The sequence below is a fragment of the Bufo gargarizans genome, chromosome 3, assembly GCF_014858855.1.
Source record: "Bufo gargarizans isolate SCDJY-AF-19 chromosome 3, ASM1485885v1, whole genome shotgun sequence".
Classification (NCBI taxonomy): Eukaryota; Metazoa; Chordata; class Amphibia; order Anura; family Bufonidae; genus Bufo; species Bufo gargarizans.
The window spans coordinates 300,281,390-300,308,349 of record NC_058082.1 but is presented as its reverse complement, the minus strand read 5'-3'; the positions used below and the strand labels follow the sequence as shown (position 1 = coordinate 300,308,349).

Here is a 26,960-nt window from a genome sequence, read left to right as displayed (position 1 = left end):
GATGCCATGCACTCATGCTGTCAGCAGGAATCCCAGGCGGGTTTCCACGGTCCGCTCTCGGCTGCGGAACACGGCCGTGTGCATGAGGCCTTAGTGCTTATCTTTTCGAACACAGAGGGTGAGACTTCTCTAATCCCTATACCTTTTTGGCATAGAATTTGTGTTTGCGACTTTATAAATGCCGCTGGTGACAAATTTTGTTGCAAGTGGCGTTTCTGCGCAGCCCTTTGCCACTTTCTGAAAAAGGGGACGTGGAGAGGGTGGGAAGTCGGCGCGGCCAGCGAGTCCTCCATTTGCACCTATGTTCAGGTGCAAATTAAGACAGAAATCTACAGCCTGTGCCTCATCATAAATTAGTTGTACCCTCCGGCAGTGCAGGAGATTTCAGAGACCAGTGTAAAAATCTTCCCTCAAATGTTTAAGAACTGCTCAATCTACACAGTGTAAAAATGTGGTCCCTGAATCAAGATTTTAAGGACTGGCGCTAAATCGGCAGCAAATTGCACTGTAGAGACAACTACACATACCATCATTTCTACGTACAGGTGATGTATACATGGATCAATATACAAGTGGGCCATACACATTCATTAGCTTTTGGCAGAATGATCATTCGGCCATTCCTCCCAGCTCCCCATAAACAGTTGGCTTGGCTGAATGTGTATTCAATGGGGAGAGAAGCCTGCTGCCAGATACTTTTGGCAATGGTTTACCTTCAGGGAGAACAAAAAGGATTGGGTGAAAAATATTCACTTCTCTACCCAACATCATTTATCGGGGGAACAGTTGAGAGCTCCCCACTCACATTAGACTGTCAGCCAAACCTGTCGTTCTCGGCTGACAATACACTAATGTGTATAAGGGCCTGTAGGCTGTTTCACAAAGCTGTTCTACATGGTCATTACTGTATCCATATTGTTAGTTTAACACCCAGATCCTGAGGTTGCCTCTGCAATATGGATGCAAAACTGCATCTGAATAATAGGGACTGCCCCTCTAACGATAGCGTTCTCAGGGACGGAATTTTGTATTTGTGTAGGTTTGGAAAGTTGTACGAGACTGAACAAAATGTTATTGTGTTCAGACCTTCTGATTAGATATAAAGGGACAACACTCACTGGAATCCATACAGTGTAATTCTTTCTAAAAGCTCACATATCTGAAGCATAGTTGTCTTAGACTCATGCCACAGAAGTAAAAGTCATAATGTAAAAATAAATCCAAAAAAAAAAACCCCAAACATTAACATATTTTACAATTTGCAGTTCAAAAACCTTTGAAACTTCATTTTGGACATTACTTTCCCCATAAAAGGGTAAAGCTGGCTGAAAAAAAAACAAAAAAAACATCCGTCTGGAAGAATAAAAACTTCTGTCTCTCTTTAAAAAGATCCTCATTCTTTGAAGACTAGCTCAGAATTTCAAACTGTACATGAACTAAAAGTTTCCAGTTAATTGGAATTCCTGTAAGGAGACCTGGCCCAGCCATCTTCTGTCTTCCACAGCGATTCTGAGAAACCCTTTGGTATTGCGAGTTATACATCAGATATACACACATTCACACAAAACAGATAACAGATATGGAAAGTCTCCTTTTAAAACAAGGAGATTCATCATTGGTTGGCTGAAAAGACAATGGAATGTGCTGCACGAATTCTTACGGAGATGTCCTACAGCACCTGGAAGTGCTCAGTTCTCATGAAATGATTGCCATCACGGTGTACATGCCACATCATCTGCTGCATGCATGGGACTGCCACAGAAAATGGGTACCAAATGTATAATTTACAGTGTTTTAAACCACTAATCTGGTTTCTTCCTTCTCCGGATGATGAGGAGGCAAAATGGAAGAACATAATTTAAGATCTGGTTTCTTTTTTTTTGGAAGGCAGATTGTGGTTTCATTTTCTTCGAGAAGTCCATATTCTTCTCCATATTTCTTTATATCCTTCTGAAAAGGCAATCTTCTGTTCCAGCCAATGACGATTTATTTACCGCAACACCGTCCGAGTCCGCGGGACTGTGTGGCTGTTAAATGATAATAAAATAATAATAAAAATCAGAACTGTTTAAACTCAAAGGCTGGCAAGTATATGCACACATGAAAAAATAAAAAAACAAAAAAAATAAAAAGTATCTGTGACTTCACATACACAAAGCAAACATAAGTAAAACCACACACACACCCCAAACCAACACACTGGTGAAGCAAACAAATATCAAATGAAAGCAGCCAAGCCATGGATCTAATCAAGGAGTGCTAGATTAGCGGTAAAGCGATACGACAGCTTGCTTTAATAAGAATGAAAGAGCTGGTCAAGCACAGCTTGCAGGCAAAGAGCAGCAGAGCCCGGAGAGTACCATAATTTCATTAAGCGCATTTGGTGCAAAGCAATCCTTTTCTTCCGCTCAGGAATCACGCTGTGGGGAAAGTAGAGAGAATGGTAACAAGTAATGAAACAAGCAAGAGGGCGCATGTTAGAGGAACAGGAAGAGGAATGATTAAAGGCAAAGACATGAGGCACAATCCTACCCAGTAACCAACGCTTCTATTCCCTGCACATTTCTTACTCTGCTCTGGGAGCAGTTTATGGATACGGCCACATGGAGATGCTGTTGTGGCCAGGATTGCAGAGGCATCGCAGCGTGGCAGTGATCCCATAGAAATGAATGGGGTTGCAGCACGAGTAGCACATATCTCGCAGCACAAATGCAATCCCATTCATTTCTAAGGGAATCGCTGCTACACTTGGATGCCCCTGTGATCACAGCTGTGGTCGCTGCACCCTAAAGAAGGCCTGCCACAAGGACCCTTTAGTATACATTAAGAATGTTTTTCTAATATTTTCTCTCCATGTAAAGATTCTAATGATTATTTTTTTTTAAATCATTTCTGTGAGGTACAGCATTGCCATGAAGACCTGGATTCAAAGTCAAACGGATCAATATTCACATACAGATGGGATACAGATTACATAAGGTTATCCCCGTTCCTTTCAACAGCTATTAGGCTACAAGTTTGATTATATCTGAGCATAGATATCATAAAGCATGCTCTGCATTCTAATGTTCACTAGTGTGCCTAATAGATTTCTGCTGGTAGGTTTATATCTGGTAAATGGATGAATAGTAATCCACTTCTCATCAAATCCCCTGCCACTGCCTTCAAAAGCACCAACAGCACAGTAAAGCTCTAGCACCCTATCTGCTCAGCTCCTCCTGCTACAGAACACACCGATTGCATTTTGGGTTTCTTAATCTCCACATTTCAAAAGCCAGAATTAACTTTAATTTTTTCATTGATATAACCATATGAGGGCTTGTTTAATGCACAGGTGATATGCATAAAATATGTTTAAAAAGTTTAATAGTCTAGACATTTTGAACGCGGCGATGCCTATGATCGTTATTTTTTTATTTTTAATAAGGAAAAATGGGGGTGATCTAAATTTGTGATCATTTGAGCACTTCTTCCATACACCACAATAACTTTCCATTGTAGCCTATGCGAGACAACCCGGCACAAGCAGGGCTCCCTGGGAACATAACTTTGGAAGTTCTTGCATCTTTCAAAAGGGCCTGAGGGAGCTGTTCAGGCCCTTGGAGCACAGCGTTTCCAGGGTTTTACCCCTTCTCAAGCTCCTGAGTTGGCACCATGTTTAAACCTGGCCATCCTTAGGGGTTAATAGATCAGGTTTCTGTGGAGTGGTAATACCAATTAGGTTAAATTTTTCATTTTTTTTTTATAAATTTGATTAATTTTTTTTTGTTTACATTTAGGGGACATGTACCTGCGATTGTTTGAGGCAGTATGTTACATCCTACCAGAGGTGGGATATAATAATGGTCAGGACACAAGCAGGTCTGGGGGCCTTCATAATGCCAACTACTCTGCACCCCATGATTGCATTGGTGGGGTGCAGATTTGCTCAAACAAAGCAGAATATATGGGAACGCACCTTAGCCTACCTTAATGGCTATATTATCTATAATTCCAGGACATAAACTAGGTCTTTATTGTAACAAACGATGTATACTGGATATGGAGGTACAAGCTTACCCTCTCAGTGTGCTGCCTCCTGTAGAAGACCTGGTTGTCCTTTTTGTATTGCATGAACTCTCAGATAAATCTGACCTGGGATTCTGCAAACTGGACTGCAGAATTACTCTGAAAAAAGATTGATGTGGTCTGCATTATACACACATCAGAAGGCAATGACCAAACACAAACATCACATGTCATCCTAACAGATGTCAACCGATGACAGATTCCACAATGGTCGATTTCTGCATTTAGCCAATACACAAGCAACAATATCTAGGATGATCTTTTTCCTTGATCTCAATGGTAAGGAAACATTACATATACTCATTGACCTAAACTGTTCTATGTTCTCCTGTAGTTCTGCATTTCTGAAAATACATGTTGGAACCAGTGTCGGGCAGCTGCTGCCAAGGCAAACAATGTCACATACATTAAAAGTGGCAAAGATGCATATGATGGGGGACAAAGGGGAGATTTATTAAAACGGTCTTAAATTTAGACAGTGGTGTCGGCCTAGTAAACATGTCTTTGTGCCTGGGTAGAGGTCTAAATCGCTGTGAAAATTAAGTTTGAATCCAAATGAGTTTGCAAATGCCCAGCGAGTGGTCCGAAGCCTAGCAAGCGCTGAGGCTCTCCTCATTAAACCTGTGCCCCGCGCCTCGGTCTTTAGGTCCGTGAAGGAGAATGGGACATTGGACAGTCCATTTCTGTTTACACTTACACCATAAAACCACCCATTTACCACTAAGGGGAACCACTATATACAGAGCTACGTCATCTCTTATAGAACTCAATATTAGTTGTATGAATTCATGTGCAAGAGCAGCTCCCTCTGATGGCCAAGGTAAGTAACACACATAGGGCCAGATTTATCATTACTCTGACAGCTCACTCCACTTTCACATATGGATAAAGTCAGTTTTAGCCAAGTCAGATTTATGATCGGCCCTTTAAGACTGTAATAAATGTGGTTTGACGGTAGCAGTTTATCTGTCAGTAAGAAGCTTTACAAACGTTGCACGTCTTTATGAAAAAGTTGCATGTTCTATTAAGAAGTCGCATAAGATAAGCATGGTCCTCACTGGAGTGAAATTGCGCATTTTTTGCGACTTTTTAAATAGTCGCAATAGTAAGTCTGTCTAGAGAATCATTTACATAAGAAAACACGCTCACTTTCAGAAAACTGGCGAGCATAGCACAGAGCCAATAAAAGTCACATTTTTGTGCAATTTAAGCGATTGCGCAAAAATTTGCAACTTTTTCACTCCATTATTTTGACTTGAGCTGATGATAAATCTGGCCCAAAGAGTTTACTCCACAGCCTCATCAGAGGATCAGGAGAAACAGAGGAGAAAGCTAAAAAGTGGACGGACAGACAGACATATCTATCTATCTCTCTATCCATCTATCAAGAGTGTACAGCGCTTATAGCCATTGCATTATTACTACAATTTTCTCACACTGCACTTGGCAATTTATGCTTAAAGAAGCACTTGAGTTTCTTCTTTCAATATTAAAAGCAGAATAAACTGGTGCTAAATATCAACTGCCACTTTTACTCCACATTTTTTGTCTTCTTCCTCAGCGCAGCGGCACTGCCTGAAAACTCTGCCTCACGTTGGCAGCCAGTTACCAATGAGAGGGGCAGAGTCATAGGGGGGAGCTGGTTAGAGATGGGCATAATGTTGGGGACACAAGAGGAGACCGACTCTGGTTAATACAGTGACTGCTGTTATGGGCAGGTAGCCAAACCAAATATCATGAGATTTAATGGATGGAAATAGAAGATGCGAAAAAGACAGGAGGAACAAAGAATTACAGAAGTTCATACTGAGTTTACAATGTGAAGCATTCCAAAAAACAAAACCAAAAAAACACAAGGAAAAATGCTGAGATTTTTTTTTATCATTGGGGAGATTTTCAACAGAAAAAATAAATTTGGCTCTAGAACACAGCAAACCAGGTTGGGGGGGGGGGGGGGGGGGGGGGAAGCTGCAGCAGACACAGCCCATGCACTTCCACACAAAACACAGAATATGACAAGACACTTACACTGGCCAAGGGCCATGGTCCTGAAGGCTAGTATGCTCTTAAACCATCAAGACAGATTAGCACGAAGGGTAGAGGGGAGCCACATACAATCCACCAGGTGACAATGGCACACAATGCAGAGAACAGCATAGCTAGGGCCCATCTAAAAGAAGGGGAGAAGATGAACAAAAAAAGCAAATGGAGAAGCAGGATGACAGCACACAGACGACGGCAGTGTCATATGACGGATCACAGGCTCCAGAGGTCACGCATCCTCTTCCACTGGACCACGTGCAAGGGAATACAAAAAAGGCAACTGCAATACTGTGCAGTAAAGTAGGGCCCAACCCTGGGCAGAGAGGCTGAACAAGAAATCCTAATTCATACACCCTTATGTAAACGCAAGTCTATGAACACCTGCACCCCACCAGGAAACCCATATATTATAAGACTAAACAATCCATGCGACAGCTACAACTATACTGAGGATTTAGAGAGGACCTGTCAGGACCCCTATCATTGGGCAGTTTATTTGCAGAGGGTGAATATTGTATTAGTAATACCTCGAGAACAGAGCGGTTATGACTATGTGCCAGAGTAAAATATCACCTATGGTTTGTGGACAGTCTGTATGGTACCCAGCGCAAGGATAATTACTCCGCCTATGGAAGGAGTATAATGCTACAGGCTGTACGGTATCCAGTGCAAGTGCAATCACTCCACCCATGCTACAGGCTGTACAACAGCCAGTGGCAGTGCAAGTACTCAGCCTATGGAAGGTGGGAAATGCTACAGGCTGTATGGCATCCCAGTGCAAGGGCAATTACTCCGCTTATGCCTATGGAAGGAGGGTATGCTACAGAATGTACAGGGTCCAGTGGTAAGCGCACATATTCCGCCTAAGGAATCACGGAATTCAGTGGTAGTGTAACTACTCCGCTTAAAGAAAGAGGGTATGCTACAGGGAGTGCGGTATCCAGCGGTAGTGCCAGGATTCCGCAGGACGCATGTATCCAGCGGTAGGGTAAAGAAATTCTGCCTACAGAATGACGTAGGAACTAGGTCCAGAAGGACCACATGGCTCCACGGGTTGTTTCGTGACTCCCTTCTGCATCTCTGGAATTGCGGACCCATTCAAGTGAATGGGTCTGCATCCGTGATGCGTACGGCTGGCGGCCGTGGATTGCCGACCCGCCATTTGCAGGCCGCAATACGGCCACAGCCGCCCAACAGCCTTGTGCATGAGGCCTTATTGGTAGTTTAAGTGTTTTTATACCTTCCACAAGATTCAAAAAATATTTAAGCCACAAAGACAAACAATGAGCAATTTCAAATTGCCAAGAAGCTTTAGGCTGTTTTAAGACCAGTCACATTAAAGCCATGACTACACAGTTTAGTAGACCTGAGGTCAGAGGGGAATTCACAGCAATATAAATCATGATGATGCTGCAAGTTCAGTTCAGAGCAGTATTCAGTCCAAGAAAATACAGCTCCCACACAGAGCGTTTCCCGGACTGAATACACTCGTCTGAAAATGGGCAAACAAAATATGAGCCACAGAGCTTTAGAGTTCTTTGGACTTAATTACATACCTATATATCCTAATGTATTGAGCAAACCCTTCAATTGTAAGGATTGTCCAAGTTGCTAAAGACATCCATAGACATTGGGGTGAAAGCAAATGGCACAAATTTGTGCACATTTTGTAAAACCAATTAGTGAAGACATCTAAAGACTCTTTGGACGGGCTGAGGATCGGTGCAATTATAGGGGACAAATGTTTGTATGTGCCGTCAATCACCACTCATTTGCTGGGCGTTTGCAAATGTTATAAGCCACAAAATCCTCGTTCGTCAGCAGCACATTGTACTGTGTAAAGAGGGGATGTGCTGCCAACACACAAGGAATCGTTCAGCTCCATAATACTTTGATCACTGCTAAATGAAAAATTCAGCGACTGCGTGGGCAATTATCAGGAATGATCGTTCAGAAGAACATTTGTTTCTGATCATCGCCTGCTCTCTGAGCTATCCGACACGCTCTGTGACATTCGTAAGAATAAGCAGCTGTGGGTGTTTTTTTTATTGTTGCAGTCCACGACAACAAAAACGCTCACGTACGTATATAATAAAATAGCTAAACAGCAATTCAGTGAGAATGCAACACTTGTATATGGCAAACGTTAATATAATGTCCGCACAAATCATCTCATATACATGCCAGCTGATATTCATGAGAACCATAACATTTCGGAATATTATATTCGCTTAGGCTACTTTCACATTAGCGTTTTTTTTTTTCCCCGGCATAGAGTTCTGTCGAAGGGGCTCTATACAGGAAAAGAACTGATCAGGCATATCCCCATGCATTCTGAATGGAGAGTAATCCGTCCTGGATGCATCAGGATTTCTTCAGTTCAGTCATTTTGACTGATCAGGCAAAAGAGAAAATCGTAGCATGCTACGATTTATCTCCGGCGAAAAAACTGAAGACTTGCCTGAATGCCAGATCCGGCTTTTTTTTTTCCATAGGAATGTATTAGTGCCGGATCTGGCATTCAAAATACCGGATCAGTCCTTCCGGTCTGCGCACGTGCAGACCTTTAAAAATGAGAATGCATTTTTCTGACTGATCAGGATCCTGATCAGTCAGAAAAAAATGACATGCGTTTGCATACAGTTTGCCTGATCAGGCAGGCAGTTCAGGCAACGGAACTGCCTGCCGGAATCAAACAACGTTAAGTGTGAAAGTACCCTTAGTGCCAGATATTACATGACAACGGTCAAAAGGGTACTGAAACGTACAACTCTCAGCAAAGTATACGGTTACCTCCAAAGCAAATGAATGTCTGTGCTTTGCTTAGAAAGAAAGGTGTATTACGACAATCCAATGTCACGGTATACATACAGGAAAAAAATACTGAAAATAACACTAAGTGTTAAAAATAATTTTCTTCCTAAAATCTTTCTAACAAGTTTACCATTATTATTGTCACTTTGGCAAAAACAGCTTCAGAAAATAAGAGAACATAAAAATGCCAGTATCTCTGTAAGCAAATAAAACTGGATTACCAAACAGGGAGCTGAAACGCTAAAAGTACTTTATTCCTAAAATCCATTTTAACTTCACATTCAGTGACTAGAAAGCACCAGAATTTTAAGTTATGAGGAGCTCCTCTTATGCCCCACCTTCCACCGGGCAGAGGGCTAAAATCCTAACCACAGCAATTCAACAAAGGTTTACTTACGACAGTGGAGCTGCAGATGATGTCCTCGTCTGTCTCTTACTTTTCAAGACACGTAGTTTATCCCCCTGTGTCACGCTAATGGACTCATCGTCATCACTGTACTGTTTAGGAAAAAATTGAAGTGGCGATTAGCTAATAAACAATTTGGCGACCTGGATTCCAATGCAGAGTCACATACGTTTTATTGTGCCATCATTTTCTCAAAAATCACTGTACAGCAGATCCATGGGACCAGATTGCTGGAGTCTGCTCAATTTAAAGGGGTTGTGCACAATCCTAAAAAAAGGTCATGTAATTGTGTACACCTCATCTAGTCTCCTACAGAGCATAGTGTACCTGCCAACTTTTCCTAATCTTTACTTCAATCTCCATGCTCCCGCAGCACTCCATTGTTTACTTCCACGTTGTGGGGGTAGTGATGTAGGCTCAGACAGAAATGTCAAAGCCTATTACACCCTTCCCTGGGCCAAAAACTCTGCCCACTACACCCTCCATCATTCCCTCCCACCCGCACAGATTTGATACGACAAGCAGTGGACTCTGCCTACCCTGCTTGTGGGTTAAGAGCTCCGACCAGCCCATTCCAAGATCACATGGGTCTGACATCACAACCATCCCGGTGGGGATTCTGACAGAGGGGATCATGAGAGGCATTGTCGTGATGTCAGAGGACATACAGTCTCAACAAAGGGTGTAATCACGTGATCACACTCCTGATCTCCGGAGAGAGAAAGAAAATGTAGCGCAAGTACATTAGTAGACGTTGCAGGGCTTGGCAGGGGAAGGGAAAGTGAAACATGTATACCCAGATAACCGCTTTAATGCACGCTCTCGGGAATCCTTAATCATGAGTTCCCAGGTGCCTTGCCTCCAATGCTGATAGACTGCCTTCTCATTATATACAGTATAGGATGAAAGCTGTCAATCATTTGTGGAAGAGCAGGGGAGGGGGGAGTAACTTATTTACATCAGGACTCCAGCATTTAAGTCCTGCTGGAGCTGCAAAAAAACAAAAAAAAGGTGAGCATTTCAACCAGGGTCTTCGTTAGTCTATGCTGCCTTCAGATAAGTCAAAGCAGCATAAACCTTGACAAAAACAAGTTTAGGACTCGTTTACACGACCGTATGTCTGTCAGTGTTTTGCGGCCCGTTTTTCATGAATGCGGTTTTTTTTTTTCCAATAGTGTTTCCGTTCCGTTTTTCAGTATGGCATATACTGTAATTACATAGAAAAAGAATTGGGCTGGGCATAACATTTTTAATAGATGGTTCTGCAAAAACGGAATGGATCGTATATGAACACAAAAAAGTCCCGTAAAAAAAAAAAAAAAAAAAAAAAAAAAAAAAAAAAAAAAAAAAAAAAACACTGTTGTGTCAAAGAGGCCTAACTCCTTGTATTAATCCAATTACAAACAGTGTTTGTTCCTCTTTTAAATTAAAATGAAATGTGCTCAGTTGTCACATGTCTTTCCACAAGTGACAAATGGAGTTCTTAACTCACTACCTTCTGCAAGATGTCAGAACCTTGAAAAATGCCTTAAGGCGATAGTATCTAACACAAATCCCATTACTGTGTGTATACAGAGGTGCAGGGGATGAAATGAAGCTGGACGTGTGCATGCTCTCCACAGACTTACCAGTTCAATGTCTTCTTTGCCAGAGGCTTTGTCCAGATCGTCATGAAGTGAAATGTCATCCACCCCAGACAGAATAAATGTTACCGCTACTTTGTTGCCATTTTCCTGCTCTTTCCTCTTTTTGCGATAAATGTCGCCTTCGTTCCAGAGACTCATTTGCTTGCTGTAAAATATATAACACCTTATGGATTATCTCACCTTTATCTAAAATGGAGAACTTGTGCAAAACACATATGGCAGAGGTCAGATTTTTTGCAAACTTTACAATACCATGTTAGGCTACTTTCACACTGGCGTTTTGGCCGTTTGCGAGATCCGTTCAGGGCTCTCACAAGCGGTCCAAAACGGATCAGTTTGGCCCTAATGCATTCTGAATGGAAATGCTTGCTTGCAGCGTTTGGTGTCAGTCTGACGAAACTAAGCCAAACTGATCCATTCTGACACACAATGTAAGTCAATGGGGACGGATCCGTTTCCTATGACAATCTGGCACAATAGAAAACGGATCCGTCCCCCATTAACTTTCAATGGTGTTCTGAACAGATGCAGATGGTTGTATTATCTGAACGGATGCGTTTGTGCAGATCCATGACGGATCCGCACCAAACACAAGTGTGAAAGTAGCCTTAGAAAGGTACATGATGTAAACTGTAGTGAATGTAATCTTCTTACCAGCTGATGTATCTGAGTTATAACCTCCCTTCTCATCCCCAGCTGTGCCATGTAACCAACACTCCAACTCTCCTTGTCCACTCATAGATGCTGTGGTATTTGAAGCCAGTATCTATGTATTCCTATCAGAGCTTCAATGCAAGTCTCAGGAATGAATAGAGAAGCAACTGACTTCCTGTCCTCTGACAGTTGGAGTGTTGGTCACAGCTGAAGATCAGAAGGGAGGTTATAACTCCCAAATACAGTCACTGGTAAGAAGATTACATCATCATGTACCTTTCTAACCGGTCAAGGAATAAAAATGTTTGTGGGAATGCTTCTTTAAAGGGGATGGTTTCTTTAAAGGGGCTGTCCGTTGTGTGGCCAAGAATAGGCATTTTTAACATAGGATGGGACGTGCAGAACAGGAAAATGGCTGGTATCCTAGCTTTGTAGAGCCGCAACTTATGATTGATCTCAGCCACTACATGCTTAAGGGACTGTATGGAACATGGCTTCCTGCTGCGGCAGTTTTTAATGCTGCATCTCACAACATACTCAGCTATACACATTAGCTATATAAAACAATGACCAGTATGAATTCTTCCACTGGCAAAACTTACTCAACCAGGAATTGTTGCTGAGGTCCAATCACAGAACCAGGTCTACATATTCGGCTCCAGGCAATGGTTTCTGCAGCAGTCATTCTATAATGCTTCATCATGTAACAAGCTATCAGCGTACCCGTTCTCCCCAGACCAGCTGAAAACACAGCAAACACTTATGTACCAAAACGGTCAAAGAGAGTCCTCTGCAAATTATCTAAACTGACAGCACTGGTATAAATAAACCTGGATCACAGTAAGGGTGGTACTTTTTTTGCAGCCAGATTTTAGCTGAAAGTTAGGAAAATAAGGAAATATGAAAACGCACTACAAGCGATGCTTTTTTTGTGCATTATAAACAAACCAGTGAAGGAAGCCGAAAGAAAAAGGCAGTCCTCTCGTCTCAACGAGGAAACGTAGAAAAGCAAAAAGCAATGGAAATATCAGCTCAGAATGTACATATCGTAAGAGGAAGCCTAGAACTTGGCGCACTACGACTTACCTTTGCAATGTACAGCTATGGCGCCTTCTGCATTTTCACAGATGTTCAGGAACTTCTTCACTATGGGGTCACTTGGGGTACTTCCATCAATAAAGAATAGATCATGATGTTCAAAACCGGCATCTGTAAACCGCTTTGCTTCGTACATCTTTTTATTCAGGCGCACAATTGTAGAAACGTGGTGTTCTCTGAAGTACGGGAAGTATGCTTCTGGAGCATGATGAGGGTATCCTAGATAAGTAGAGCGCATAAGAAGGTTTTATATTCATAACCATTCACACAGTATATTTATTCTGAATGCAATTTCTTACTGAAACAGACCAGAGTGGGAACTAAATCTATAGGAACCGGTCAGAGCTGTATGCTGCCACAAGCCAGCTAACTGCACAGAAGATACTTTCCTCTGCACACTCAGAGATCTCGTAGTCTTTTTTGGCAGGTCTCCTCTACATGGATAAGGGTTTGTTCACATCTGCGTCATCAGATCTGACAGAGAGAGCGCAGCCTGCTGGATTCCACCGGATCAGGCCTTGCCGGCTTCTACAGTTCAATGCCGGATCCTCACCGACCATAATGAGGTCCAGCGGTGATCCGGCCACCTTCCGGCACAAGTGCCGGGTTTCCAGCTGGACAAAAACCGCCGCAAGCAAAGGTTTTCATCTGGCCCACAGCCAATACTGGTGCCAGATAAAGCAGGAGCTAGTAGAGCTGCATGATCAGTCATCATTTATCCCAGTTTATAAAATACTGAGAAATGCTTTCACAAAGGTCCCTTTCACACGGGCGTCACTGGTTTTTGTCCGGATGCGTTGCGGCAAACCCACGCGAGTAGGCGCACAATTTGTCAGTTTTGTTTACGATTGTGTTCCGTTGTTCAGGTTTTTTTTTGCACAAGTGCAATGCGTTTTGCACACGCGCGATAAAAATAAAAACCTGAATCTGGTACCCAGACCCGAACCAGGACTTCTTCAATGAAGTTCAGGTTTGAGTTAGGTGTTCTGTTGATTATAACATGGTTATAAGGGAAAATAATAGCATTCTTAATACAGAATGCTAAGTAAAATGTCCATTGAGGGGTTAAAAAATAAAATAAACTCACCTCATCCACTTGTATCTGCAAAAAGACCTTCAATGACGTCTATTGCGCTCACCATGAGCGCGGTGACATCAGCGCAGGTCCTGCTGAATGAAGATAGAAGAACCTTCTATCTTCATTCAGCAGGACCTGCGCTGACAGGTCCTGCAGGAAGAAGAAAGAAGACTATACCGGCTGTGCGATCAAGTGGATGAGGCGAGTAATTTATTTTTATTATTTTTTAACCCTCAAGGTACATTTTACTTAGCATTATGTATTAAGAATGCTAATATTTTCCCTTATAACCATGTTAGAAGGGAAAATAATACAGTGAATTGACTTTAATGGGGTCCGGGGTTGCTCATCCCTATTTACTATCATCTCCTAACAACCATGCGTGAAAAATCGCACCGCATCTACACTTGCTTGCGGATGCTATGCGATTTTTACACAGCCCCATTCATTTCTATGAGGCCTGTGTTGTGTGAAAAACACGCTCATGTACACAGCCCCATTGAAATAAATGGGTCCGGATTCAGTGCGGGTGCAATGCGTTCATGTCACGCATTGCACCCGCGTGGAGTACTTGCCCGTGTGAAAAGGGGCCTAAGGCTACATACAATGGATCCAAACTACAAGGGACTAACCCCCACTGACTTATATTTGGGCTCCCATCATAGATGCAGCCATTAAAAAGCAGACACCTTAAAGCACCATGTGGCTCCAGAATGTCCGATACTTAACAAGAAGATACTCCAGGTCTTACAGACCCCTCACACTACATGGGGCCTGAACCCAGGGGTTTCACCACATTACTTTAGACTTTTTTTTGTAGCCAAGCCTATTTCCCATAGATATCAACTGGAAACTAAAAACTACCAAGTTCCAGTAGCAGATTTTAAAGGTGCACTGAATATCGGGCATTTGCACAGGTCTGCTGGTCCCTATGAGGCTGGAGCTTCGCTCAGGCGTACCACATAATGGCTTCTGATATCTTGTCACATGCACATATGACTGCCACAGGCAGACCCCTAACCTCTTTTCTCTAACACTTGTACAGAGTTGAGATTTACATGAAGATACTGCCGTAAGCTACCAAAGGGGTGAGACCTTGTGCCGTGATGGAAAGTGAATGTACTGACTGGCTGTGCACAAGTACTAGTGAATATGCTCTAGTGCAGGCATGGCCAACCGGCGGCTCTCCAGCTGTTGGAAAACTATAACTCCCACCATGCCCTGTTGTAGGCAGATAGCTGTAGACTGTCTGGGCATGATGGGAGTTGTAGTTTTGCAACAGCTGGAGAGCCTCAGGTTGGCCATCCCTGCTCTAGTGTCTCTCAGACAGAGTAAGGATCCTTTTTAATTGCAGGATGGCTTAAATTCACACAAACTACACCCAATGCTGTGCATTTCTCAGGAAATATGAGCTCTACTTACAATCAAGCCACTACAGAAACAAATACATACCATTTTCCATTTTACTTTTCTGATGGGGGCCACTGAAAGCTAGAAATTTCTGTGGAATTATCCAGTTGAAATCTCCATTTTCAGCTCTCTTGAAGAAAAAAAAAAAAAGAAAGAAAAGTTAGACCGTGAGTAAACCAGAAAAAAAGGGTTTTCTTTAAAATCCTTGTGCGGACATATGACGGTTCTGTGAGAGTGCTTAATTAAACCTCACCTCATAGTGCTGGTATTCCTCCAGATCAAAGGTCCTAAAATCAAAGAATTCATACTGCAAAGCCTACAATAAAAGACATGAAATATAACAAAGTATAATACAGGGAAAACGTGATGACGTCTGCATTTCATCATGCCTTCTAAGGACTCCTAAACTACTCTTTCCACACAAATAAATCCTACTATATTACAAATCAGTTTAAAATATTTCATACATTTGTCATTTCAATCTCTGCAGTGTTGTATGAACAGATCAGTATCTATTCGCTATAATGAAGTCTCCTATGTTCTTGGTTCTGTCACTTCAGACTGATGTGCGGTGCCAGAAATCTTAGAGGACATTACTCCAGAAGGGGGGTTGGGTGGTCACCGATTCATATGTAAAGTATTCCATGCTCAGAGGCATGGCCAACTACAATATAGGTCTCCCTTTTTTAGGCTGGTGACAGGACCTCTTTAAATATACTGTGAGGAATTACACTTTATTATCAGTTTTTTAAGTTCTTTTACAAAGCGCACATCAGCGGCAGCACTCCTTTTAAAAGGGTTGTCTGCTATTTTTATACCGACCAGATCAGTGGGGGTCCAACTCCCAGTACCCCCACCAATCAGCTGTTTGAAGAGAAAGCAGCTCTGGTATGAGCGCTGCCTTCTCTTCATAGTTTACCTGCTCACTGTCGCTACCAGTGGTGAGCGGTGAAATTACAGTTCCTCCATCCCATTCACTTCAATGAGCACGCTCCTTCCTATTCAACTGATATTGATGACATCCTTTAATCACAGATGCAGGTACATACAGGTTTCAGTCTATGCTGCCGGGGTTGATAGGAACGTGAAGTCGGTGATGCCAAGCATGACAGGAGCAGCCTGAAAGGATGCATGTGCCATGTGCATAGACAAGTTGGATATAAGTGGCAAGCTCTGTGCAAAGACCTTCTTAAATTTTTTTGTACCTTTTTTTTATTATATTAGGCTCTTATTTTTGTAGGAGCCAACTCTTTGGGAGTTAAACAGTGTCCTTTTTTAACACAGTACAATAGATCTGACAACTAACCTTGTGTACAGCATGGAAACAGTCCAGTAGTGTTAGATGGAAACTACAGGTACCAAACGAGGCGTCCCTGTAACACAAAGCAATCCTGCGTTAGGCACCGAGACTAAATACTGTAAGCCAAAGAAACCAATTTAACCACTTCCTGACCGGGCCATTTACCCCCTTCCTGACCAGGACTAATTTTGCAAATCTCATATGTCACTTTATGTGGTAATAACTTTGGAACGCTTTTACTTATCCAAGCCATTCAGAGAAGGTTTTCTCATGACACATTGTACTTCATGTTAATGATACATTTGAATCAATATGTTTTATCTTTATAAAAAAAAAAAAAAAAAAAAAAAATTATATATATATATATAATTAAAAATAATTCCAAAAGTTAACAAAAATTCACTTCTTTCTAAATTAGAATCTCTCTGCTTTTAAGACAGATAGTGATGCCTCAAAATATTCATTAATTAACATTCCCAATATGTCTACTTTATGTGGGCATAATTTTTGTAATGTCAATTTTTTTTAAATTTCTTTAGGCCGTTGGAAGGTTTAGAATTTTTGAAGCAATTTGTTTAAGTTTTAAGAAAATTTCCAAAGTTGACTAAGGACCAGTTCAGTTCTGAAGTCTGTGGGGCTTACATAGTGGAAACCCCCATAAATGACCCCCATTGTAGAAATTACACCCCTCAAGTTACTCAAAACTGATTTTACAAACTTTGTTAACCCTTTAGGTGTTCCACAAGAATTAAAAGGAAAATAGAAAGGACATTTCTAAATTTCACTTTTTTGGCAGATATTCAATTTTAATCCATTTTTTTCTTTAACACGTCGAGGGTTAACAGCCAAACAAAACTCAATATTTATTAACCCGATTCTGCAGTTTACAGAAACACCCAATATGTGGTCGTAAACTGCTGTAAGGGCACGCGGCAGGGCACAGAAGAAAAAGGAGCGCCATTTTGGAATCTAGGGGATAAGGTGCCAGTTTTATTGGTACTATTTTGTGGTACATATGATTTTTAATTGCTCTATATTAAAATGTTTTTTGCAAGGCAGGGTAACCAAAAAAATGGCTGTTTATTTTTTACAACATTCATCTGAGAGGGTAGATCATGTGCTTTTTTTTATAGGTTATGGTGGACGCAATGATATCAAATATGTCTACTTTCTTTGTTTCAGTTTTACATATTAAAAGCATAAAAAAATAAAAATTTATGCTTTAGTGTCTCCATTTTCTGAACGCCATATTTTTTATTTTTCTGCCGATCGTCTTGTACAGGGGCTCGTTTTTTGCAGGAAGAGTTGACGTTTTTATTGATATAATGTTTGGGTACATGTGATTTTTTGATCATTCATTATTAGGGTACTTTCACACCTGCGTTCGGTGCGGACCCGTCTTGTATCTGCACAGACGGATCAGCACCGATAATGCAAACGCTTGTATCCGTTCTGAAAGGATCCGTTTGCATTATTCATATAAAAAAAAAAAAAAAAAAAAAAAAAAAAAAAAAATAAAGTCTTGACTTACACTGAAAGTCAATGGGGGACGGATCAGTTTTCAATTGCACCATATTGTGTCAATGAAAACGGATCCGTCCCCTTTGACTTACATTGTAAGTCAGGACGGATGCGTTTGGCTCCGCATCGTCAGGCGGACAGATGTGAATGGATCTTTAAAAGATCTGACAGGTTTGCAAAGTCAATTAATTTCAACATTAGGGTTACCTGAAAGGAAGGTAAGTCACGTTTCCCATCTGCAAAATTTTGTGCATTTCTTCTGGGAGCCTTTTCAAGTAGATTATCTATGCAATTAAATTAGAGAAAGACGTTTAACAAAGTGCACCATAGAAAGCACAAAACGGCTCCCGGTAACTAATAAAGCTCTGGATGCTGTCTTATGGCCTACTTATATCTCATTCATGTAAAAAGACCTTTATATCTTATATGTAAGTGAGCTGATTCAAGTCAGGGGGGTGGAGAGCTGGCTGTTAGTGGTGTCAACATCAGTACAACCTGTACAAAATCTTGCTCATGCACAGTAACTCTTCAACTCTGGTGTGTGCACACCACCCCCTGGTAAACTTGCACTTCAGATGTGTACAATGCACGTACCAGAGTATCAAGGTGTAATGGCGCATGCGCAAGATTTAGTATGGCCCTGTACTGACATTTCCACCACTTTGGTACATCAGCCAAGCCACAGCGGATGGAAATAGCAGTCGTAAAGAGCTTGACTTGGATCAGCTCATTTACACAAGTTATAAAGGCTAAAGGAATGAACAAATCAAAGATCAGCCACAACATTTTGACCACAAGACCTCCATCGGGTCCTGGGTTCGTTTGGGAGGGGGAAAAAAAAAAAAAAAAAAAAAAAAAGCACGCGACAGGTTCCCTTTAAATTAGGAAGGGGTTATATTCACTTCTTCTACTAGCTGTTCTGTTACCTAAAGGCTCCGGATATACACTTTTTTTTATAATGAGAATGACTATGTGCAACGCAAACAGTGACTTCCACTATCATCAGGTCATTACAATGGACGCGACTGAGCACATGTACTTACAGCATAACTTCCTATTAAAAAGGCAGCGTTGGCTTGTTTCTTCTGGTCACTGCTGGTGTAATGGATGATTTTCTTCTTTGTCAGAGAGAAGGACTACAACAAAATAGTAAATAAAGCATTTATTTTCACTGCTAATCAAGACCAGCAAAAACTACAAAAAGGTGAAAAACGAAGCAGTATACTACAGAATGTAAAAGCAGCCATCGCTAAGGCTAGCTTCACACTAGCGCTTTTCGATCCTGCAGGGGGACAGTCTGCCGGATCTCTTTGTATTCCCGCAAGCTACCACATTTACAAAAAAGTAAAAAGCCATTTTTGTAACATTACATCACAAAAATTGCAACAGCAAGTGATCAAAAAGGCGTATGCCCCCCAAAATAGTATCAGACCGTCTCCTCATCCCGCAAAAAATGAATATCGGTCAAAAAATAAAAAAAGCTATGGCTCTCAGACTATGGATACACTATAATATCATTATTGCTGTTTCAAAAATGCTATAACTGTGTAAAAAAAAAAAAAAAAAGGCACATAACCCAATCCCTCAGGTAAACGTGGAAAAAATAAACAACTGTGCCAAAACCACCAATTTTTTGGTCCCCTTGCTCCATAAAGTGTAATAATGAATGGGAATTATATATATATATATAAAAATAATCATATGTACCCAAAAATGGTACCAATTAAAACGCCAAATCTTCCTGCAAAAAAACGAGCGGCAGAATAAAAAAATAAAAAATTTGAGCGTTCAGAAAATGGAGATACAAAAACGTAATTTTTGTTTTAAAAAAATGCTTTATTATGTAAAACAAACAAATATCATAGAAAGTAGACATATTTGATGTCATTGCGTCCGTAAGAACCTGCTCTATAAAAATAGCGCATGATCTAACCTGTCAAATGAATGTTGCTAAAAATAAAAAATAAACAGTGCCAAAACAGCCATTTTGTTACCTTGCCTCACAAAAAAAGATAAAAAAAAATAATATTTACCCCAAAATAGTACCAATAAAACTGACACCTTATCCTGTAGTTTCCAAAATGTGGTCACTTTTTTTTTTTTTGTTTCTACTGTAGGGGTGCATCATGGGGGCTTCAAATGGGACATGGCATCTAAAAACCAGTTCAGCTAAGGCTACTTTCACACTTGCGTTCAGAACGGATCCGTCTGCATTATATTGTAAAAAAAATTCTAAGTGTAAAAGTAGCCTCAGACGGATCCGTCCAGACTTTACATTGAAAGTCAATGGGGGACGGATCCGTTTGAATATGACACAATATGGCTCAATTTTCAAACGGATCCGTCCCCATTGACTTACATTGTAAGTCTGGACGGATCCGCTTGCCTCCGCACGGCCAGGCGGACACCCGAACGCTGCAAACAGCGTTCAGGTGTCCGCTTGCTGAGCGGAGGCTGAACGCTGCCAGACTGATGCATTCTGAGCGGATCCGCGTCCACTCAGAATGCATTAGGGCTGGACGAATGCGTTCGGGGCCGCTTGTGAGCCCCTTCAAACGGAGCTCACAAGGGGACACCCGAACGCTAGTGTGAAAGTAGCCTAAATCTGCCTTCCAAAACCCATATGGCGTTCCTTTCCTACTGCGCCCTGCCGTGTGCCAGTACAGCAGTTTACGTACATGTGGATGAAAATTTTTGGTAAAATTTTGGATCTTCTCACAAATAATAGTGAAATATATTGACTCAAAATGTATGACTATCACGAAGTACAATGTGTCACGAGAAAATCTCAGAATGGCTTGGATAAGTAAAAGTGTTCCAAAGTTATTACCACATAGTGACATGTCAGATTTGCAAAAAATGGCCTGGGCAGGAAGGTGAAAACTGGCCCAGGGTTGAAGAGGTTAAAGGCATAGTCATCTTAGTGTATGTAAACTTTTGACATTGCAAAAAGTAATAAAAATGCCTTAAAATGTTCTCGATCAAGAATTATGGTAATCTTAATTGACCAAAAACAGGATAGGTTTATTCTGATTTCATGTCAGATAGAAGAAAAGATTGAGAAAAACATGCGCATGTGTCTTTTTATGTAGTGTATGTAAACTTCTGGTTTCAACTGTACATAAGACATTGGATAACCCCTTTAATCATAAATTTATATGAGGAACAAAGTATTTTTAAGAAAAGATGTGCAGCTGAATACAATACTATAGCCATCCTCCCACTTTCAGAACTCACCTTCATTTTTTTATTTAGCTTGCAGCAGTATTTGTACAGCATGGCCAGATTAAGAGGCCCAAAGTCAGCATAGAAGCTAAAAGACAAAATACAGCCATTAATAAGTGAACATATGATTCTAATACACAGGTAAAGAGGACCAGTCTTCTCTCCTGACATGTCCGCTTTCCCCATGTAGTAATAATTCTGGAGAATCTTCTCATAGAATTACGTTGTGCCATTCTTCTATTATTCCTACTAAACGTTTATGAATGACTGGCTAGCAGTCTGCACAGTCTTACCAGTGGGGGGGGGTCCCTGCACAGTGTGTGTGTGGGGGTGGAGGTGTCCCTGCACAATCTTACCAGTGGGGGGTCCCTGCACAGTGTGTGTGTGTGTGGGGGGGGGGGGGGGGGGTGGAGGTGTCCCTGCACAATCTTACCAGTGGGGGGTCCCTGCACAGTGTGTGTGTGTGTGGGGGTGGAGGTGTCCCTGCACAATCTTACCAGTGGGGGGTCCCTGCACAGTGTGTGTGTGTGTGTGTGTGTGGGGGGGGGGGTGGAGGTGTCCCTGCACAATCTTACCAGTGGGGGGTCCCTGCACAGTGTGTGTGTGTGTGTGTGTGTGTGTGTGTGTGTGTGTGTGTGTGTGTGTGTGTGTGTGTGTGTGTGTGTGTGGAGGTGTCCCTGCACAATCTTACCAGTGGGGGGTCCCTGCACAGTGCGCGTGTGTGGGGGGTGGAGGTGTCCCTGCACAATCTTACCAGTGGGGGGTCCCTGCACAGTGCGCGTGTGTGGGGGGGGTGGAGGTGTCCCTGCCCAGTGTGTGTGTGGGGGTGGAGGTGTCCCTGCCCAGTGTTACACTATCCAGTTAGCAATTCATTCATAAACTTCTAGTATTAACAATAGAGGAATGGCACAGAGTTATATGAAAAGCTGCAGAATTATTATTGTACGAGGAAGCATGCAAAAACAGAAGTTTGGGGAAGTGACAGGTCCCCTTTAAAAGTTGTCTCATCTCAACATTACCAAGGCAGGATAAGACTAAGCGCCAACAACCAGGTGTCCGGGAAACATAAGCGGGTCAGCGCTCTGCCGTTTCAGTAGCTGCAGTTCAGGGGAACAGCATAGACCTGCAACGGGAGATACCGAAACAGCAGAGTCGGCCCACCACACTGTCTCGCATCCACCCGGTGGTCGGGGCCTAGTCCCATCTCATCATAGTAACAGTGAGATGAGACAACCCCTTTAAAAGAGATCCTCCCTCGGCCCTCAGCTGAAGGGTGCAGCAACCTGCCTCCCAGGCAACAAGAAAGCAGTGTGAACAGCTCCCCTATCCCAGACAATCTGCTTCACATTCACACAGCAGGAGAAGATTTTGTTTTTACTTTTGAGATCTTTAGGGGCTAACTGTTAGATCTGTGGAGGTCCAACCACTGAAACCTCCTGCAGAATCCTGTGCAAATAGCACGGCAGCTCGAGCATGCGCAGTGCTGTTCTATTCATCTCTATGCGAGTAGGGTGCACGGCTATCTCCAGTGGGCTTTGAATGGAGTGGTAGGGCACCTGGGGGAAATTACCCCCTTTGCGTACTCTGACATATGTCACCGAAGTGGATTTTGTCAAAGGAATGAGGGTACCGTATGGAGCAGGCTCAGGAGTCGTGCCCACTCCATACACAGTGGGCGACAGCTGCCCACAGTGGCCAGAATTTAGGGTAACTCAATTTCCAGCTGTTTAACCCCTATAGATATAACAGTCAACAGAGATGGAATTGCAGGGTGTTGAACGGTTGACATGGTAGATGGGAGCCCTGTAGAGACCCTTAGGCTGCCACGTTAGTACTCCCCATTATACCCTGCCTCTTGAACGGGACACGGTCGCTGGCCATGGAAGAGGCAGGGAGCCTCGCTAATCACATACTGATGACCTATCCGGAGGATCAAAAACAATAGTAAATTCCCGTGCGCCTGCTTTAACCATACAAGTTTCCGTTGCTCTTGTTGGCATCTGAGACTTTACAATCATCCCTTGGTTTTCTTACTTTTCATACAGGAGCTCTTCGTCGATGGAGAAATAATGTGTACTTGGAGTGGTCTTTGGTTTGCCGCAGAGGATGGCGAAGTAGAGACGCTCTGAAAAGTAGCAGAGGGAAATACGGGTTACTTGGCATCATACAGTGTTCTGGGTGTACAAGTACCTGCTAACCCCCCTCCCGTGCTCCAGGGGGAGGACAACACACGCCATAAATACCAATACAACAATGCATCAAACTTACTCCATGAACAAGTCACAGAACATTGTGCATGCGGACATGCTAAGTATAGCACGGCCATGACACACCTAACCACACTCCCAAATTCCACAAATGGTACAAGATGCACTCAGCTGTAAAACAATGCAGCGTGAAGAAGCAAGACACTAGAGATGGTTCACACGGCCCATTTCAGGAGGACTCCACCAGCACTCACGGGGGACCTCACACGTTTGGCGAGAGCGGAAAAACTGATGGCGAAGGTCAATGAACTGTCTGCCCTGATAAGATAAATTACTAAGTGTGTAGAAACCGTCAATCAATAGAATCACCGGGGGTCCTGGTGTTATATTTGGGAAAAGGGTAGCTAATGGCGTTGTCCTGCTAAAAAAAAAATATAATAATAATTCTCTCTATACACACACACACACACACACACACACACACACACACACGTGTGTGCCTGACACAGGCTAGCACTTCCTGTGTGGGCACAATATACTGGATGCCACAGTGTAATCGGCCAACGCATCACTGGAATCACTCTACTGTGTCAAGCTGGATGTGGATGAATTGCTAGCAGTCTGCAGTAAGGGTACAGAGGGGAGGTAACGTTTGGGGGGGGGGGGGGTACCTGCACAGTCTGACAATGGCAGCACTGATTGGATAGAGCGAGTCTGTGCAGGTACACCCCCCCTCCTTGTTACCTCCCCTCTGTACCCTTACTGCAGACTGCTAGTAATTCATTCATAACTTCTAGTGGAAATAATAAAGGAATGGCACAGCCTAGAGCCATAAGACTAGATGCTCCAGAATTGGTATTACATTTAATACACATTTCTAACGCCTTAGTGACCACCAATACACCTTTTTACACTGTCCAGTAAGGGGTCTTAGGCTAGAGCACATTTGCAGATGAGCACCTCCCGTCCTCAACATCGAGCGCTGCCAGGGTCGCATAGCATTATATTGATTTATGATGCTATGTAACCCTTAGGCCCCTTGCAGACTAGCATGTCCGGATGCGTTGCGGCAAACCCGCGCGAGTAGGTACGCAATTGCAGTCCGTTTTGACTGCGATTGTGTTCCGTTTTTATCGAGCAGATGCAATGTGTTTTGCACGCACGTGATAAAAAACTGAATGTGGTACCCAGATCCGAACTTCTTCACAGAAGTTCAGGGTTGGGTTCAAGGTTGTGTAGATTGTATTATTTTCCCCTATAACATGGTTAGAAGGGAAAATAATAGCATTCTGACTACAGAATGCTTAGTACAACAGTATATATATATATATATATATATATATATATATATATATATATATATATATATATATATATATATATATATATATATATATATTTTATTTAACTCCCCTTAATCCACTTGTTCGCGCAGCCGGCATCTCTTCTGTCTTCTTTCTTCAGGACCTGTGGTGACGTCACTGCGCTCATCACATGATCCATCACCATGGTGATGGATCGTGTGACGGACCATGTGATGAGCGTAGTGACGTCATCAAAGGTCCAATTCCTCAAAGAAGAAGACAGAAGAGATGCCGGCTGCGTGAACAAGTGGATTAAGAAGAGTTGAATAATTATTTTTTTAACCCCCTCCAACCCTATTGTACTATGCATTCTGTATTCAGAATGCTATTATTTTCCCTTATAACCATGTTATAAGGGAAAACAATAAATATCGGGCCCCCATCCCGATCGCACTTGCTTGCGGATGCTTGTGATTTTCACGCAGCCCCATTCACTTCTATGGGGCCTGCGTTGCGTGAAAATCACCGCTCATGTGCACAGCCCCATAGAAATGAATGGGTCCCAATTCAGTGCGGGTGCAATGCGTTCAACTCATGCATTGCACTCGCCCATGTGAAAGGGGCCTTGCCTTAGAGGTCTGAAATGTACAAACCGGATTCCCAAAAAGTTGGGACACTATACAAATCGTGAATAAAAGCTGAATGCAATGATGTGGAGATGCAACTTCTAATATTTTATTCAGAATAGAACATAAATCACGGAATAAAAGTTTAAACTGAGAAAATGTACCATTTTAAGGGAAAAATATGTTGAATCAGAATTTCATGGTGTCAACAAATCCCCAAAAAGTTGGGACAAGGCCATTTTCACCGCTGTGTGGCATCTCCCCTTCTTCTTACAACACTCAACAGACGTCTGGGGACCGAGGAGACCAGTTTCTCAAGTTTAGAAATAGGAATGCTCTCCCATTCTTGTCTAATACAGGCCTCTAACTGTTCAATCGTCTTGGGCCTTCTTTGTTGCACCTTCCTCTTTATGATGCGCCAAATGTTCTCTATAGGTGAAAGATCTGGACTGCAGACTGGCCATTTCAGTACCCGGATCCTTCTCCTACGCAGCCATGATGTTGTGATTGATGCAGAATGTGGTCTGGCATTATCTTGTTGAAAAATGCAGGGTCTTCCCTGAAAGAGATGACGTCTGGATTGGAGTATATGTTGTTCTAGAACCTGAATATATTTTTCTGCATTGATGGTGCCTTTCCAGACATGGAAGCTGCCCATGCCACACGCACTCATGCAACCCCATACCATCAGAGATGCAGGCTTCTGAACTGAGCGTTGATAACAACTTGGGTTGTCCTTGTCCTCTTTGGTCCAGATGACATGGCGTCCCAGATTTCCAAAAAGAACTTCGAATAGTGACTCGTCTGACCACAGAACAGTCTTCCATTTTGCCACACTCCATTTTAAATGATCCCTGGCCCAGTGAAAACGCCTGAGCTTGTGGATCTTGCTTAGAAATGGCTTCTTCTTTGCACTGTAGAGTTTCAGCTGGCAACGGCGGATGGCACGGTGGATTGTGTTCACTGACAATGGTTTCTGGAAGTATTCCTGAGCCCATTCTGTGATTTCCTTTACAGTAGCATTCCTGTTTGTGGTGCAGTGTCGTTTAAGGGCCCGGAGATCACGGGCATCCAGTATGGTTTTACGGCCTTGACCCTTACGCACAGAGATTGTTCCAGATTCTCGGAATCTTCGGATGATGTTATGCACAGTTGATGATGATAGATGCAAAGTCTTTGCAATTTTTCGCTGGGTAACACCTTTCTGATATTGCTCCACTATCTTTCTGCGCAACATTGTGGGAATTGGTGATCCTCTACCCATCTTGGCTTCTGAGAGACACTGCCACTCTGAGAAGCTCTTTTTATACCCAATCATGTTGCCAATTGACCTAATTAGTGTTAATTGGTCTTCCAGCTCTTCGTTATGCTCAAATTTACTTTTTCCAGCCTCTTATTGCTACTTGTCCCAACTTTTTGGGGATTTGTTGACACCGTGAAAATTTGAATCAACGTATTTTTTCCTTTAAAATGATAAATTTACTCGGATTAAACGTTTGATCTGTCATCTACGTTCTATTACAAATAAAATATTGACATTTGCCATCTCCACATCATCGC

At 42.4% G+C, this 26,960-nt stretch overlaps 1 protein-coding gene across 7 annotated transcripts in view; it reads right to left on the bottom strand.

Moving 5' to 3' along the window:
- Nucleotides 1–644: 644 nt before the first annotated feature.
- Nucleotides 645–26,960, bottom strand: part of LOC122931016 (dual specificity protein phosphatase CDC14B-like) — a 63,143-nt gene continuing 36,827 nt past the window's right edge. For 2 of the 7 annotated variants that reach the window (XM_044284881.1, XM_044284885.1), the window contains exons 2-15: nt 23,298–23,388; nt 21,276–21,351; nt 19,082–19,174; nt 18,246–18,322; nt 16,524–16,590; nt 15,471–15,533; nt 15,260–15,347; nt 12,718–12,948; nt 12,234–12,372; nt 10,960–11,122; nt 9,323–9,423; nt 4,060–4,167; nt 2,361–2,420; nt 645–2,027 (exon numbers count right to left, since the gene is read on the bottom strand). In XM_044284881.1, the coding sequence (XP_044140816.1) occupies nt 1,991–2,027; nt 2,361–2,420; nt 4,060–4,167; nt 9,323–9,423; nt 10,960–11,122; nt 12,234–12,372; nt 12,718–12,948; nt 15,260–15,347; nt 15,471–15,533; nt 16,524–16,590; nt 18,246–18,322; nt 19,082–19,174; nt 21,276–21,351; nt 23,298–23,388 (1,394 nt within the window). In that variant the 3' untranslated portion in view covers nt 645–1,990. Of the gene's footprint in view, nt 2,028–2,360; nt 2,421–4,059; nt 4,168–6,096; nt 6,239–9,322; nt 9,424–10,959; nt 11,123–12,233; nt 12,373–12,717; nt 12,949–15,259; nt 15,348–15,470; nt 15,534–16,523; nt 16,591–18,245; nt 18,323–19,081; nt 19,175–21,275; nt 21,352–23,297; nt 23,389–26,960 lie in introns of all 7 variants that reach the window. The other 5 variants (XM_044284884.1, XM_044284888.1, XM_044284882.1 and 2 more) reach the window with 3 other exon arrangements.